This window comes from Oryctolagus cuniculus, chromosome 14 (assembly GCF_051225735.1).
Source record: "Oryctolagus cuniculus isolate XC-2025 breed Fujian yellow rabbit chromosome 14, ASM5122573v1, whole genome shotgun sequence".
NCBI lineage: Eukaryota > Metazoa > Chordata > Mammalia > Lagomorpha > Leporidae > Oryctolagus > Oryctolagus cuniculus.
Window position 1 is genome coordinate 4,746,749 of NC_142880.1, and position 15,402 is coordinate 4,762,150.

General features: G+C 50.7%; 1 protein-coding gene across 16 annotated transcripts in view; it reads right to left on the bottom strand.

The window, feature by feature from the left end:
* Positions 1–8,530: 8,530 nt before the first annotated feature.
* Positions 8,531–15,402, bottom strand: part of SSBP2 (single stranded DNA binding protein 2) — a 309,460-nt gene continuing 302,588 nt past the window's right edge. For all 16 annotated transcript variants that reach the window (XR_016220369.1, XR_016220368.1, XM_070056354.2 and 13 more), the window contains 2 exons: positions 14,194–14,292; positions 8,531–9,104 (listed from right to left, as the gene is read on the bottom strand). Coding sequence is in view for 14 of the 16 variants with exons in the window: in XM_070056354.2 (XP_069912455.1) it covers positions 9,075–9,104; positions 14,194–14,292 (129 nt within the window). In the remaining 2 variants the exon portion in view is untranslated. The remainder of the gene's footprint in view (positions 9,105–14,193; positions 14,293–15,402) is intronic.

Sequence of the window (15,402 nt, forward strand, 5' to 3'; positions counted from 1 at the left end):
TGTGGGTTAAATTCTTACTTTCTCAACTCTGCATTTCATTTGTGTATAGGTTTTTCTGCCAGAAATAGATTAGAAGTTTGAATCAGTACGATGTGTATCTGAAAACCGCTTCTTCTTGGGAAATGGGATGAAGATCAGCACCAGGGACCCACAAGACCCACAGCGTCCGCGCCCATCTGCGGGGTGCTAGGAGGTCACGGCCAGCACCGGACTTCTGAGCCAGACATTTCTTGTGGCCGTTGAACGCTCATTCACCTCGGGGAACCCGATCTTCCTCCCATCCGGAGTAGGAAGTCTGTGTTCGCAAGTCAGACGGCACAGGTTTCTGATTCAACCCCTTGTTGCCTGCAGAACTCCTCCGGAGCCGCTTCAGCTCAGTGTCTGAGGCCCAGGCAAGAGCCTAAGTCGCCGTTACTTGATGAGAATCCATACTTCCAGGGCCGCCAGAAACAACGTAAGAAAAAATTCAAATAACCATGGAAGCTTTCTCAAAGATATACTTCTCTAATATATACTTTGAAAAAAGACATTTATTTATTTGAAAGTCACAGTTCCAGAAAGAGATCTGGTGTCTGCTGGTTCACTCCCCAGATGGCTGCAACGGCCAGGGCTGGGCCACACAAAAGCCAGAAGCTTCTGCCAGGTCTCCCACGTGCATGGCAGGGCCCAAGGACTTGCCCCATCTTCTGCTGCTTTTCCCAGACCATTAGCAGGGAGCTGGATTGGAGGTGGAGCAGCCAGGACCTGAACCAGCACCCATATGGGATGCCAGCGTGGCAGGCTGTGGGATAGACCCACGATGCTACAGCGCCTGCCCCTGCAATCAGTATTTCATATTTTCTGATTTGCTTACTGCCCGAGCAAACCAGCAAAGTATTTCTGGTTACTTGAAGGAAAAAAAAATCTTTGCTATGTTATTCCTTTTTGCAAATGCACAGTAAGTTTCTTTCATAGACACATCATGCAAAACTTCACAGAACTCGACGATGTAAGTAGAAACACCTTTCTCAACAAAGCCTCACACGAGAGGGAACGTGAAGTGACTGAGCTGGCCCAACAGGTCCTGCCTGTGAAGTGACAGGAAGGGTGTTTCCGGGTCACACTGGGTGCACCCCACATGGAACGTGCCCCTGTGGGTGTCGTGGGTGCTACGCATCACCAAGCCATGAAGAGCTTCATGGGACCATGTAGCTTCGCAGTGCCGGTATCTATAAGCAAGACAGCAATTTTGGAGAAGAGTCCGAGATTACTGTCCTATTTAAAGCGCCGTTTTTGGTAAATGGATCAAACTTGAAGCTATGATTCAGTACTGTAAGTTTGATTGTGATGTGACTTTGTGGAGAAAACTACCTTGAAGATACTGGGACTGACTTGGGAAGCCACTCTGGCTGCAGTGATTCTGATTGGGTTATTTGTTTTGTCCAATAAATTTAGCAGTATCTACTGTACCAAGCATTTTCATTTTGGATTTGGGTATTGACTTGAGAACCTTAACGGTACGATAGGTCTCTTGCAATTATTAGTGCTTCTATTTTCTTCTAACACTTCGGTATGTGGTTTGTATTTTTAAAACTGTTAATCAGATTATCTGTTCCAGTGGCTAGACGCTCAGTTCTCTGAGGGCTTTTCACTGAATTAAAAAATGTGCCTAGGCCAGTACTTCCCAATAAACTTATTTGATGTGAACATATATGGCTAGTTTCTGCTTATGACAGAGTGCTGTGTTGTTACAACTCGAATCAGTGCCACTTTCAGTGACTGACACATGCCATTAAAGCCATTCTGACAACGTTAAGTCATGTCATAGCTCTTCAGTTACAAGTAAATAATGGCCAAGTTGATGACAAAGCAGTGGGCCCCATAATATAGGAGGCCATATAAAGCATACGCTTGACTTTTCAACCCATTCGCATTTCTTTCTCTGAAGCAGTACTGCCCTAGACAATGCTGAACTCCTTTGTACAACCGAGCATGACTTCCCAGCTCGGTGATCACCAGCATTTTTCTGGAAGCACATTTGAAAGAGGTGGTAACCTATTACCACCAAGAACTGTGGCTCTGGGATGCAAAGACACAACTTGGTGAGGGCAACTTGCGCTGTGGCTGAGAAACGCAGCTGTGACCAAGTCAAGCCCAACAGCTGTTTCAAGGGACCCTCGGTGCACTGAGTGACACAACCCGACGTCGGCGCGGACGGTGTCCACTCGTCACACGCTTTTCTACAAAGCTATACTGTATCCTCACCAGATTGTGTGAGGAAGGCATCTTCCACAATTTCTTCAATTTGAGCTTCTTGTGATGGGAAGGTTCCTTCCTTTCTAAGGACAGGTTGAGCTGTAAGAACTCCAGGTTCAAGGGCTCCAGTGCCTTGGGGCTGGGAATGCACTGCCCCTCATCCCGGCCTCATCTCCTGGCGGGCTGCCTTGCTGTCGGTCATGCCACTGGCGGTGCTGCGAGGGAGGGCAGCCACGCCCGTTCTGTCTGCTGTGAGTGGGGCTGCTCCTGCCCTACACCCACAAGACGCCACGGCCACTCAGAACCGCTGTTGCAGTGAGAGACGGTTGAAGTAACAGTGTCCCAAGAAGTTCGTCACCTGTGGCCCTGAGGTCTGGCCAGTGTGGTTTCCAGCGCTGTCCTTTCTGGCCACCGTGTGCAAATGTGCTGCACGCTGAACCGGCAGGTGCCATTTGGATCCAAGCCATACGCAGGTGGAACCAGTAATAACCATTTTACTGACCACATGATTCTCGTGCTCTCAGTTCCACACCCTGCTCCTTCCGGGGTGGTTTGTCTGTGCGGCAGCACACACACCAGCCCTGGAACCTAACCGGGCAAATGATCGTGAGGAACGGAGGCACCCATGTGCACGGCTCACCAGGAAGGTGCCGGAGCTGAGGGGGCTTCTTAGTTTTGCATGAATTTTCAGCATTAACGGCTCCAGACTTCCGCACTTGGTGCAGCCTAGGTGGAATAAAATATCAATAGTTCATATATCAACGGAGCCCTCCTTGTTGATATTATTTCTAGCATTCAAAATTTAGTGGACTGACCACAGAGAGTCAGCCACTCATCAGAACCTTTTTAAAAACACGTAAGTCCTTTTGACTTCAGACGCTCTTGTAACACTTTCAAATAAATACATCTTTAACAAAAGGCACTAGCGACTCCTGAACATTATAGCAGCCACACTATCCCATTCTAGTCAGAATGGCCACCTTCCTTACATTTTAACCTGTCACTCAGAACACATGTAGGCTGGACCTATGCAAATAACTTCCTACACATTTTCACTGCATATCGAGTGAAGGCTAGAACTGAAGGGAGAGAGACTGGAAATGCAAAGCTGTGTTGTAAAGAGCTAGATGTGCACACCGCCCAGTGTGAAGGGCATCCACGCCATCTCAAGGTCCCCATGACATGAATAACTCAAGCACTGGTGTAAAACGCCAGGGGATAACTCACTGAGAGGAAATGTAATGATGTGCACGCGCACATGGGAACACACGTGTGCACACACATGTGCATCCACTCGGTTTACAAAGTGTGTCAGGCAGCTGGTATGCAGAAGATTACTAAGAGTGACCCCAGATTCCAGTCGTGTTTATACATAACTGTACATTTACAAAACCCTTACAAATAATTCCATTTTCCCAGGAAGACACTACACATAACAACACCTGCAGTCAGAACACATCTTACATTCCTAAATCACAATTAAACAATTCAGTACGTTGAAGACTATCGTGAGGCCAGAATTCCATTTGCATGGCTCCACTTTTCCTGTCTGAAACCACAGCGTGTCCTTTGTTCATTCTAACACAGTCAGTACGCTTTCTCTCCATGCACGCAGGTAAGACGTCGTGAAGCATGACCTGAGAGGAAGTGTTACACGCCTGTCAGTCGGGGGTTATACTTAGAAAATTTCCAAGGTGCTGTTGAAGTAGACTTGTCATCAAGTGGTAGAAACTGGAAATATTATTGGAACTGTTGTGTTTTAGTAAGTAGATGGTTAATTCCCTTTCAGCAGGCAATCACATGGCTGATTACATTATTCTGAGCAATCTTACCAGGTGTGGTGGGAATGTACTCCACACACTTCATTCTCTTGGCAATGCGCTGAGGCCACTGTGCAAAACAGCAAGTGGGATGAAGTTGAGTGTTAACCGGGAATCAATGCTTTGTATAGTTCCTTTCTGGGAACAGTAATGCTCATCTTTGTCATGGGAATGGAACATCTCATTTTTAAAGTGAAGTGCTAAATATTTTAGGGACAGGCCATAACACTTCAATGACTAGGATAATCAAAATGGGTCTGACATTTATTCGGATATTAGCCAATCAATGTGCAAAGAGGAAGGAGACACGGTAAAGCCATACATAGAAACACCTTTTCCCACTTTAACATTTATAATATCCATATGTAATACCATATTTCATTTTTAAAGATGGAGACAGCAAAAATACTCACATTTCAACCTTTCACAGAAATCATTTTTCAGAAATCAATCATACTAAGTTAGCAGGAGAATCTTGGAAGAAATTCTTGGGAGACTGATCCATCTGAGGGTTTCTTCTCAAAATACAGATGAGAAACGTAATTAAAGAGGCCTCCGGTGGGCTCCTCCTCTGTGGTCGCCCCTCCGTCTGAATCACAGTTCACAGGGAACGCTAATGCTCTGGCGAAATCGAAATGCCAAGTTCTCAACGAACGTCTACATCGAGAATCTCTGGTTCCCGCCCAGTTGCTGGTGATACTACAGAAGTGTTCAAGGGTAAGATGATCACGGTCGCCCTGTCTTGACACAGTGTCCTCATGAGAAGGCTACCAAGGAGACATCAAACCCGGGCGTGCAAGGCTCTTTCCACCTGCTAGCGGGTGGCATTGCTCACTTTCTAGGCCAGACACCAACCACAGGGGGGAGCTCTGTGAGCCAACTTTGCACTCCCAACCGTAACATGGGCACGCAGGCTCCTCCCCCTCAGGCCCACACACAGTGCCCGAGGGAAGTGTTAGGAACAGCGGTTCACCACGCCTTAGGGAAGTGTTAGGGACAGCGGTTCACCACACCTTAGGGAAGTGTTAGGAACAGTGGTTCACCACGCCTTAGGGAAGTGTTAGGGACAGCGGTCCACCACGCCTTACTTTCCACTGCAGAATTAGTCAAGGCGTGGGCAACCCTGCGCTCCTCATCCCTAGCAAGAAACTTCCTCCAAAGTACAAATAAAAGATGACTCTGCTTTCTGGAAGACACACGGCGACCCTTCCCCCTGTCCGGGACGTCTCCTTCCCACCCTACGCGGGTTCCTTGTATTTTATTTCAAAAATCAAGAAGCTATGATTTGTGGCAATACTTCTAATTAACAGGTGCTGATCAAGAAACTAGAATTGCGTTTCCTCTAGGAAGACCTGGGAAGTAGCATCTGTGAGGACAAACACAGAAAGGTGCTGGCAAGGTCTTACTCCACTGGAAGAGGCAGGCGCCGGGGACCCCATGGAAGCGGCTCATCAGCACCTCACTGTGTTGAGGGCTTCGGAAAGCACCCTCTGTCCAGGGCACAGTCCCGAACTCCCCACTGTGGCTCCCAGGACGTGATGACGCAGAGGTGTAGGCAGATGGGGCTCCCACAGGCCCCAGACTGTTTGTCCATGTCCATTTGGTGTCTTGTAAACCACAGAAAGAGAACGGAGCTCTGACACCGTGGACTCCTGGCACGGAGGGGAGGTTCTCTCTGTTTCCCTCCCGTGGAAAGACGCATTCTGGCACCGTTGGGCTGGGGAAGCAGAACTGACTTGCTACTCTTCTGGCGATGAGGAAATCCTAACCTTGGATTCCTAGCTGTGAAACTCCTGTTCATCAGCAACTAGTCCAAACCAGAACACGTGTACAGGGTCCCGCACAGCCCCACCAGACATGTAGGGGTCGGCGTCCAGGGCCTTTGACCCCACGGCAACTTGCCTATGACAAACACAGCCGGTTAAGAATCATACTCCAGCTGGCACTGCGGCACAGCGGCTAAAGCCGCGGTCCGCAGCACCGGCATCCCATATGGGCTGCTCCACTTCTGATCCAGCTCCCTGCTAATGGCCTGGAAAAGCAGCGGAGGAGGGCTCAAACGCTTGGGACCCTGTACCCACATGCGATACCTGGAAGAAGCTCCTGTCTCATGGCTTTGGCCTAGCCCAGCCCTGGCCTTTCCAGCCACTTGGGGAGTGAACCAGGGGACCGAAGATCTCTCTGTTTCTCTGCCTCTCTGTAACTCTTTCAATCAATCAATCTTAAAAAAAAAAGAATCATACTCACCTTAGAAAGAGTATGGCCGGCAGTTTCACTGTAATGAGTCAGGCAGGACACAATGTAGAGCTAGTCAATCAGTGTTTTCCAGTGCTACTTATTTTTCCATTTTACATGTTTTTCAGATGTCTGACAAAGGCAAGAACTGCTGACATTAATAATGTGAGGGGAAATGTGGAATATAAAGACCAGCACAAATGCATTGGCAGAGAGGGAAAACACAAGAGGAAAATGTTAAATGTTCTTATTCTAAGAAAAAAGGACCAGGTTAAATGATTCAAAAACCTAGAAAAATAGGCCGGCGCCGTGGCTCACTAGGCTAATCCTCCGCCTTGCGGCGCCGGCACACCAAGTTCTAGTCCTGGTCGGGGCACCGGATTCTGTCCCGGTTGCCCCTCTTCCAGGCCAGCTCTCTGCTGTGGCCCGGGAGTGCAGTGGAGGATGGCCCAGGTGCTTGGGCCCTGCACCCCATGGGAGACCAGGAGAAGCACCTGGCTCCTGCCATCGGATCAGTGTGGTGCGCCGGCCACAGCGTGCCAGCCGCAGTGGCCATTGGAGGGTGAACCAACGGCAAAGGAAGATCTTTCTCTCTGTCTCTCTCTCTCACTGTCCACTCTGCCTGTCAAAAAATAAAAAAATAAATAAAATTTAAAAAATTTAAAAAAAAAACCTAGAAAACTATTCAGACATAGTGCCCTCCATCCAGCGCATGGGAAATTGTTTGGATATAAAGATTAAGTAAAAAAACTTACACTAAGTTTTCAATGATTTCTGACAATTAAAATCTGAAATAGTTATTTTTAATCTAGATCCCAAGAAAGAAAAAGAAATACGTGCTTATAAAGAATTAATGACTAAACTTTGGAAAAAAAACAAATTTTACTTACCTTGTTTTCGACCAAACAGGTTAGAAAGATGGAGCCAGCATGCTTTCTCAATCTAGCTCACCTCCAAAGAGCAAAATTAGGCTCAGAATTCTTTGTGAAAAGGACGGATACCTCTCAGAAGGCAGACAGAGACACGCAAGGTCGACGGCAGGGTGGAAGATTTGCAAATCCCAGCACTGCGGCAGGAGGCGCAGCCAGGGCACTGCCCACTGCGGGACCGCAGCTTCGCTTATTCTGGGTCCTTGCACGTGTCTGCAAGCAGCGCAGTCTCCATGTCGCCCCGCCGGAGACAGGGCCCTTTGTCCCGCTCTCCTCGCCAGGCCACCGGCCCCGGAATGCTGCCGCACCCTTGCTTGGCTGCGGTGCGTTTTACTCTGGTTCTGAGCTGCAACGTGAGTTTCACTCAACCTCCTTTTCTCCCCTGAGCAGCTCTGCCCCATTTCCCTGCCCCGCACGGGCGGCCCCTTTATCTCGGAAGCCGCACACTGCAGCGGAGCTGAGAGCAGAAGTCGTCTGGGACCAGGAAGCAGCAGGTGCTCGGCCTCAAAGGCAGAGAGGACCGCTCCGCCCCGCGCGCAGGGATGCTCTCGCGATCTCTGCCCCGGGATACGGAGCCCGAGGCTGGCTGACCTCACCTGTCGCATCGCACTTTAACACAAAGCATCAAGGTACCCTGCAGGGTCTAAAGCCACGGCGTTCACACTTTTTGACTGTTTGGTGTCTGTATGTATAATCACACACAAACCCCATCTGGAGATGAGGCGCCGCAGCCCTTCTGGAAGCCCTACCTCCCAGACGCCAGGAGCTGCGCAGGCATCGGCTGCCAGGGCGCAGGGTGGCTCAGAGACCGTGCCGCCGGGCACCCTCCTGCGGCCCCAGGCGGGAAGCGGCGGGCTGCAAATTGACCTCGAGTATTCCTGGTGAGACGCGACAGACTCGGGCAAACCCTTCTGTTATCTCTTTTGAGCTTTAACACGTGCAAGAGGAGGAGGACAGCCCCTGACACTTCCTTGCCTATGGTCTAAGTCATCTGACCAAGCAGGAACTGCTGTAGCATCTAAGATAGACAAGAGCTCCGTTTGGAGTAGCTATTGCTGAGAGAGAGAGAGAGAGAGAGAGAGAGAGAGAGACACACACACACACACACACCACGGGAGGCCTGCACAAACTTGTGTTGGTTTGCAGTGTTTTTCTCAAGTAAACCATGCAAAACTACTTTGCGTGAAGGTAACCAAAATAAAAAACAGCAACTCGAGCTGGACAGAGATGAGGCCCCGCTCCCCTCTGGTTCCTGCGGCAGCACAGGCCGACGCACGGGGCGGCTTGCATCGGACGCGATTTCACGAAAGCTCTGAAATAAGCCATTTTATTCCTATCCATGATTGCAGACATTTACAAAACCATAACATCTGAGTTCACCTTAAAAAATAACTTATATAAAGCAGTGATATACACAGCACAAAATAGTTCAGGGAGGGGGCGGGAGCGACTTTTAATAATTAAAATGTAAACGTGAAAAAAAGGATGGAATAAAAGTCCCTACTTATCGCTACGTAAGATGCCACGTGATCGTGTTCGTGAGTGTCCTGTGGGTCACCGCACGCATGTGCCTATGTCCGTTTACCATACACGTGGACAGCACATCCGCCGTCCCACACACAGACACACACAGGGCATGATTTGCAGTTCCGCGGCGGGCAGCGCGAGTCTGCCGCTCCGGACGGTTGTTTGAATCACGTTTGGACCCGCTTTCTTCACGAGAGAGGGGAGAGAGCAGGAAATAAAAAGGTCGGCTTGGTGTGACTGAGATTCCTTGGTTGACTGCACGCTGTGATGAGTAATTATCTTCCGTAGTGGTTCCGCGGAGGGCCGGCTCCCCGCGGGGTCCGCGGGCTCACACGCTCATGGTCATGCTCGGGGAGTACTGCGGGGAGAGAGGGAGCCGCGTCAGCAGCAGTTCGGCCAAGGCTGGGGGCCCCGGGCTGCATGCCAGTGCTCCTCACTTCCCGCTGCAGTGTGGAACCTCACACAGCAGAGCGGTACAAACCCACACAGGGGGTCCCTGTATCCAGACGGGCTCCTCCCTCTGCGGTGTCACCAGGTTCTCTCGGTCTGCACGCACACCCTGCACCTCTTCCTTCCAGGCAGAGGGACGCCTGGTGGGCGAGAGGGCAGACCCCGATCTACCCCTCGCTACCCAGGGCTTCCCCATTGCTGCTGTCTCACCTGGACAACGAGTTTACTGGCAGCGCCCACCTAAAAGGGTTAAATACTGAGTCCTCAGCTGTGTGTGTGTGAATAAATACACAGTGCTGCGCGAGTGTTAGGTTCACAGCGTGGGAAACCACACAGCCACTCCAAGAGTGCTCTCCCGGAGCTGGGGAGAGTCCTCAGGCTGTGGGCTGCAGCTGAGCACACAGGCCCCTGGCCCCGGGGGACTGCCAGCCCAGCCCCCCGATTTCAGCTGGGAAGAGGGACTCTGTTGCTAGCTCACTGCACGGATGAGAAGGGGCAGGGCTCTCAAAAGCCACCCAGAGCGGGGAGGGCAAGCAATCCTTTTGCTAATTAGGCTGGTGACCTTCATATGCTTGGGGACAAACTGACAGGAACCTCCCAGGGAGCACTGCACAGACCCTGGACCATTTACAATGTTTACAAAGGCCGGGAGTCCGGCCATTGCGCAAGCTGTCACTGATGGGGCTTGCTGGGAAGAGGGGCAGAGTCAAAGGGCTTGGCCCCAGGCTGAAGAGAGCCTGGATGGGGCACCCAGTGTGTAAGCAGGAAGGGGCAGAGTGTGGGCTCAGCTGGCAGGCTTTGGGGGCATCCGGGGTCAAATCAAAGAATGCCACATTCTGAATAAAGGTGGGTACACAGGTCTGGAGACTGGATGACTGGACCACAGGGGCAGGACCGCAGCTGCTCTAACAGGGTCACGGTGATGAAAGCCATCTGTGGTTACTTAGGTCGGGATGACCAAGCCACCTACTTGAGCTGGCAGTCGGGTTATAGTGAGGGCTGGGTGGTAAAAAGGGGAGAGAGAGGAAATTCGATCTGACAGACCAGTGTCTCCCCTTTACCCTTGATTATGGCAGCGAAGAAGCCAGGCAAGCCACGGCCAAGGAGCCCACCCGGCCCTGTGCAGGAATGGTGATGGCCGGCCGGCCGGCACAGGCTCAGGTCACAGTCTCAGCACACTCCAATCAGCTCCCTACAGCCTGTGCCCGGGGAGACGTCTGTTGTGTTGGTTGATTCTCAGAGCAGGAACTGAGATCCTACCGGAGGCAGGAAACAACCAGGAACAGGGCAGAACAGGGACAGCAAGCTGTAATCCATGCTTGCTCCGGCTGCTGTTGCTTGTAAGTAATAAGAAACGGGGTGCAGCCCTGGTGACTGCTGGCCGAGGCTGCCCCAGGCACCAGCTGCCGGCCACAGGAGGCTGTGTGTCTCCCTTTCTGTTGGTAACTCTGTCTTTTAAACAATAATAAATAAAAATTACAAAAAAATTACTGAAAATTTTTTGTAGTTATTACTCCAGTTCATTCATACATCATGTAAAATTAGGGCATAGTGTTAAAAATGTATGATGGATGGCTGGCACCACAGCTCACTAGGCTAATCCTCCACCTAGCGGCGCCGGCACACCGGGTTCTAGTCCCGGTCGGGGCGTCGGATTCTGTCCCGGTTGCCCCTCTTCCAGTCCAGCTCTCTGCTGTGGCCCGGGAGTGCAGTGGAGGATGGCCCAAGTGCTTGGGCCCTGCACCCCATGGGAGACCAGGATAAGTACCTGGCTCCTGCCATCGGATCTGCGCGGTGCGCCAGCTGCAGCGGCCATTGGAGGGTGAACCAACGGCAAAGGAAGACCTTTCTCTCTGTCTCTCTCTCTCTCACTGTCCACTCTGCCTGTCAAAAAATAAAAAAAAATTAAAAAAATATATAATGGTTGTCATTCTGATATACATTGTTAAAATGTATATATGTGAAATAAATAATACTTCAGGAAATTCAAGGAAAACAAAAGTTTGTTTGGGTGCAAGAAATTCTGAAATCCACACATAAAAGGGTCTTTGAAAAGTTCATGTGAAACATGTATCACAAAAAAAATACGTGGATTCTAAAATCATTTGCATCCAAATTTATGTACCTTTTAATTACGAATTTCATTTAATTACAAATTTCCAAGAACTTCTGAAGCTCCACCCCCACATGCACTGTCTGTGCTTAAGTATTTTTATTGGTTGCTACCATCACTCAACACTACCAAATACATTTTCAATCTGTGGTGTTTCAAATGTTTAAGCAGATCTTACAGGAAAGTGATTTGTTGGCAACTCACTGGGAAATTAAAAGAGCTAGGTTTGCCCATGGAGGAAAGTGAGTGAAAAACTCAGACATAATAATAAAGAAATGGGGGGCCGGCACCGTGGCTCACTTGGTTAATCCTCTGCCTGCGCCCATATGGGATGCCGGATTCTGTCCCGGCTGCTCCTCTTCCAGGCCAGCTCTCTGCTGTGGCCAGGGAGTGCAGTGGAGGATGGCCCAAGTGCTTGGGCCCTGCACCCCATGGGAGACCAGGAGAAGCACCTGGCTCCTGGCTTGGGATCAGTGTAGCTCCGGCCATAGCGGCCATTTGGTGGGGTGAACCACCGGAAGGAAGACCTTTCTGTCTCTCTCTCTCACTGCCTATAACTCTACCTGTCAAATAAATAAATAATAATAAAAAAGAAATAGGGTCATATTCAGGATAGGAAGAATCGCCTCTCAGTAACACTGCTCAGAAGAAAAAGCAGACATTGAATATAATGTAAGTGTTGAAAGGTGCAAACTAAAATGTACTGACTGTACTTTGCACCTCAGCGTGGGTCACACCCACAGTGTCCACAGACGCAGTGGCGCCGCGGCGTGGGTCACACCCTCAGTGTCCACAGATGCAGTGGCGCCACAGCGTGGGTCACACCCTCAGTGTCCACAGACGCAGTGGCGCCGCAGCGTGGGTCACACCCTCAGTGTCCACAGGCGCAGTGGCGCCACAGCGTGGGCCACATTATGCCGTGGCGTGGGTCACATTATGCCGCGGCGTGGGTCACACCCACAGTGTCCACAGACGCAGTGGCGCCGCAGCGTGGGTCACATTATGCCACAGCGTGGGTCACACCCACAGTGTCCACAGACGCAGTGGCGCTGCAGCGTGGGTCACATTATGCCACAGCGTGGGTCACACCCACAGTGTCCACAGACGCAGTGGCGCCGCAGCGTGGGTCACATTATGCCGTGGCGTGGGTCACATTATGCCGCGGCGTGGGTCACATTATGCCGTGGCGTGGGTCACATTATGCCGCGGCGTGGGTCACATTATGCCGTGGCGTGGGTCACATTATGCCGCGGCGTGCTCTTTGCAACTCCTGAGGCTGCAAATTGCTCGTCTGCAGCTGCCTTTATTGAAACTGCTTCAACTCAATGAAACGAAGGGAAATCATAAAATTCCTAGGCACGCTCAGAGGAATTCTCCAACCATTACTATTCTCCCGGGTATTAGAGAGGGGGCCTACATTTTCCCAGAAGTGAGGCAGCATAGGTGTGAAGGGAGCACCATGCTTGGGGCGTGCTGTGAGCACCCCTTGGTGCGTCTCTCACATGGCTGCCCTGGGATGCAAGGACTCAAGGGCGCCTTGTGCCAGGATGCCGGGCTACCAGGAGGCTGCCCTGGCCTGCACCTTTCCTGGGCATCTGACCAATCTGTTCTCACCAGGCTGTTAAAAGCATCTCTGCTTTTGGTTCAACAAAAACGTAAAACCTGAAGATACTACTTTAAACAGACGCCAGCTTACTTTACCTGTTTACGTAAAGCATATTTGAGCTGGCGCACCTGGATATGAACTTGGGGTTTTCCCCTTGCTATGTCCAGTTTAGGGACCATGGCAGCTACCACAGGCATCCGCTGTCTCACGACACTGCTGTGTCGAAACATCTTACTTTCTTAATGAGAGAGAAACAGACAATAGCTCCGCTCCCCTGTGCCAAGCTCAAGTGAAGTGAACTTGGTGTCTGTGTGACTACACCAACATGAGAAGTGACTGTTTTACAACCACACAGAGGGACGAAGGGCCGCCAGGACAACGGGAGAAGCCCGGCTGCCTTGCTGTTTCCCGTCGGATGTCACGTTTATTCAACCGACCGTTCAAGACCTTGCGGAAAACACTTTGCTCAGGTAATTCAGGAAACAAGATCCACTGCTTTCTTCGCTGGAGAGGTGTCAAGAATGACTTTCCGAAAGAAGCCTTTTTGTGTTCTGAGCTCTCAGACAACACGGCACAGAGTCAGAGCGCTGGGGCATTTTGTTTCTTGGGACGAAGGGCCCCGTTGTGACCCAACAAGAGGCTGAGTAGCAGAACACTTCCTAAATTCACGTTGTGCACGTCAAGTCTTGGCATCGCGTGGTGTATGCCTTCAGGCTGGGCACTCCTGCCTCTCTCTTAATGAGATGAAGTGACTGTGTCAGAAGTGACTAGGTAGAATCTGGGACTTCCAGGGCTAGCGTTGTGGTGCAGTAGGCCGGGCCTCTGCCTGTGCCGGGCTGTCGGACCCCAGGCGTGGGAAGCAGGCACACGTAAAGGATCTCCCCAGAGCCTCAGCACAGCCCTGCGGCCAGGCCAGGCCCTGCAGGCACCTGAGACCAGGCAGTAGCACGGGAACCTGGGGCAAGCACCCAGCAGGCACCCTGTGTTCAGCCTGCTCCTTTGCACTGGGCGTGCTCCCTGGAAAAGTGAGCATGACCACTTTCGGAAGCATCAGTAAGGAGTAAGAAAAGAAAAAGGGTGTTTTTGAACTTTTTTTTTCCCCAGGGAAATTTCGCTGAAAGCTGCTAACTTTTCAAAGGCCGCTTCATGCATTCATTCTAACCGGAGAGCTACAGGAATAAATACGGCTGTAACAGGAGAGCTACAGGAATAAATACGGCTGTACCAAGAGAGCTACAGGAATACATACGGCTGTACCAACAGTCGGGGAATACTTACGCTCTCACTCTGAAAAGGATTTAAGAAGCTTCCCCCCATCTCGCCATCATCCCTCGGGGTGCCCGGCTGATTACTCAGGCTCATGTTATTGGGAGAGTTCTGTAAACAAGATTCAGAAAACAAGGCACTGTTGGAGACTTTAATGTCCCTCTTGTACTGCACTGTTTCAAAAACAACCTACGGCAGCATCTCGAAGAACAAAGCAGACTTACCGCGTTCATGGCAGGTGCGTTCTTCCTAACTTGAAAGTACCAATGCTTTCCCAAGTGAAAAGTGGAAACAAGTAAGTAATCCCAAGTTTAGGCTCCGACTCAGCACGGAGTCGGTTCCCCACCCTCAGCCTGCAGAGGTCCTGGAGCTCTGGGGTCCCAGCACATCCTCACAGGGCCTGATGGGGAACGATCCCCGTGGGGCCGGCCGGGGTGGGACAGCAGCGCCCCTAGCGACGTGAAGACTTCACTGCTGCCCCAAACCGTTCCCTGGATTCCGTGTGCAGCTTAGAGGAACCTCAGGGAGGACGGAGGCGCGCAGCCACAGCAGTTCACAGCAGAGCCGCCGAGGGCGTGAGCATCCACCGTGTATTGTCAAGGAAAAGAGGGCTCAAAACAGCTTCCTGACAACTTTGCCTGGTCAGGAGTTGAAGAGCCGATACACCCTGGAACGCTCCTTTGAGATACAACAGCTGCTTAGCCCACCCCCTGAGACACTACGTCAGCAAGGCTTCCTAGTCTACTGACAAGTGCTAGCCCCATTACCGCTGAGCAGTTCTGGCAGGGCCAGCAGATCTGAGACTCTGCCTCAAATGCGATGGGCACTGGCACCCCAGGGTGTCCTTGGTGGGTGGCACACCATGCCTGAGGGTTCTCACCCATTTTACTGATTCGTCAGACACAACTCCAGTACTAAATATTCCTATCTGTTTTTATTCAAAGTGAAGAAAGATGAGATTGTTCTTCCTAAGCTATTTTATGTTCTGTTTTGGAATAAGGTTTTATTTATTTATTTATTTTTTTAAGAAAATTGCTCGGAGGATTTTGATTTAACTAAAGCAAGCTGTCTCATAAACATTAAAATTTCACAAATGGATTATTTCCAGAAGAATGTGAGATTTTAAAAGGATTCAGCGAATCTGTGGAGCAGAGACAGCCAGAACGGTGCGTGGAAATGGGCGAGGGGCCCACCTTGCAGTGCACTCTGGGGAGAGGATCC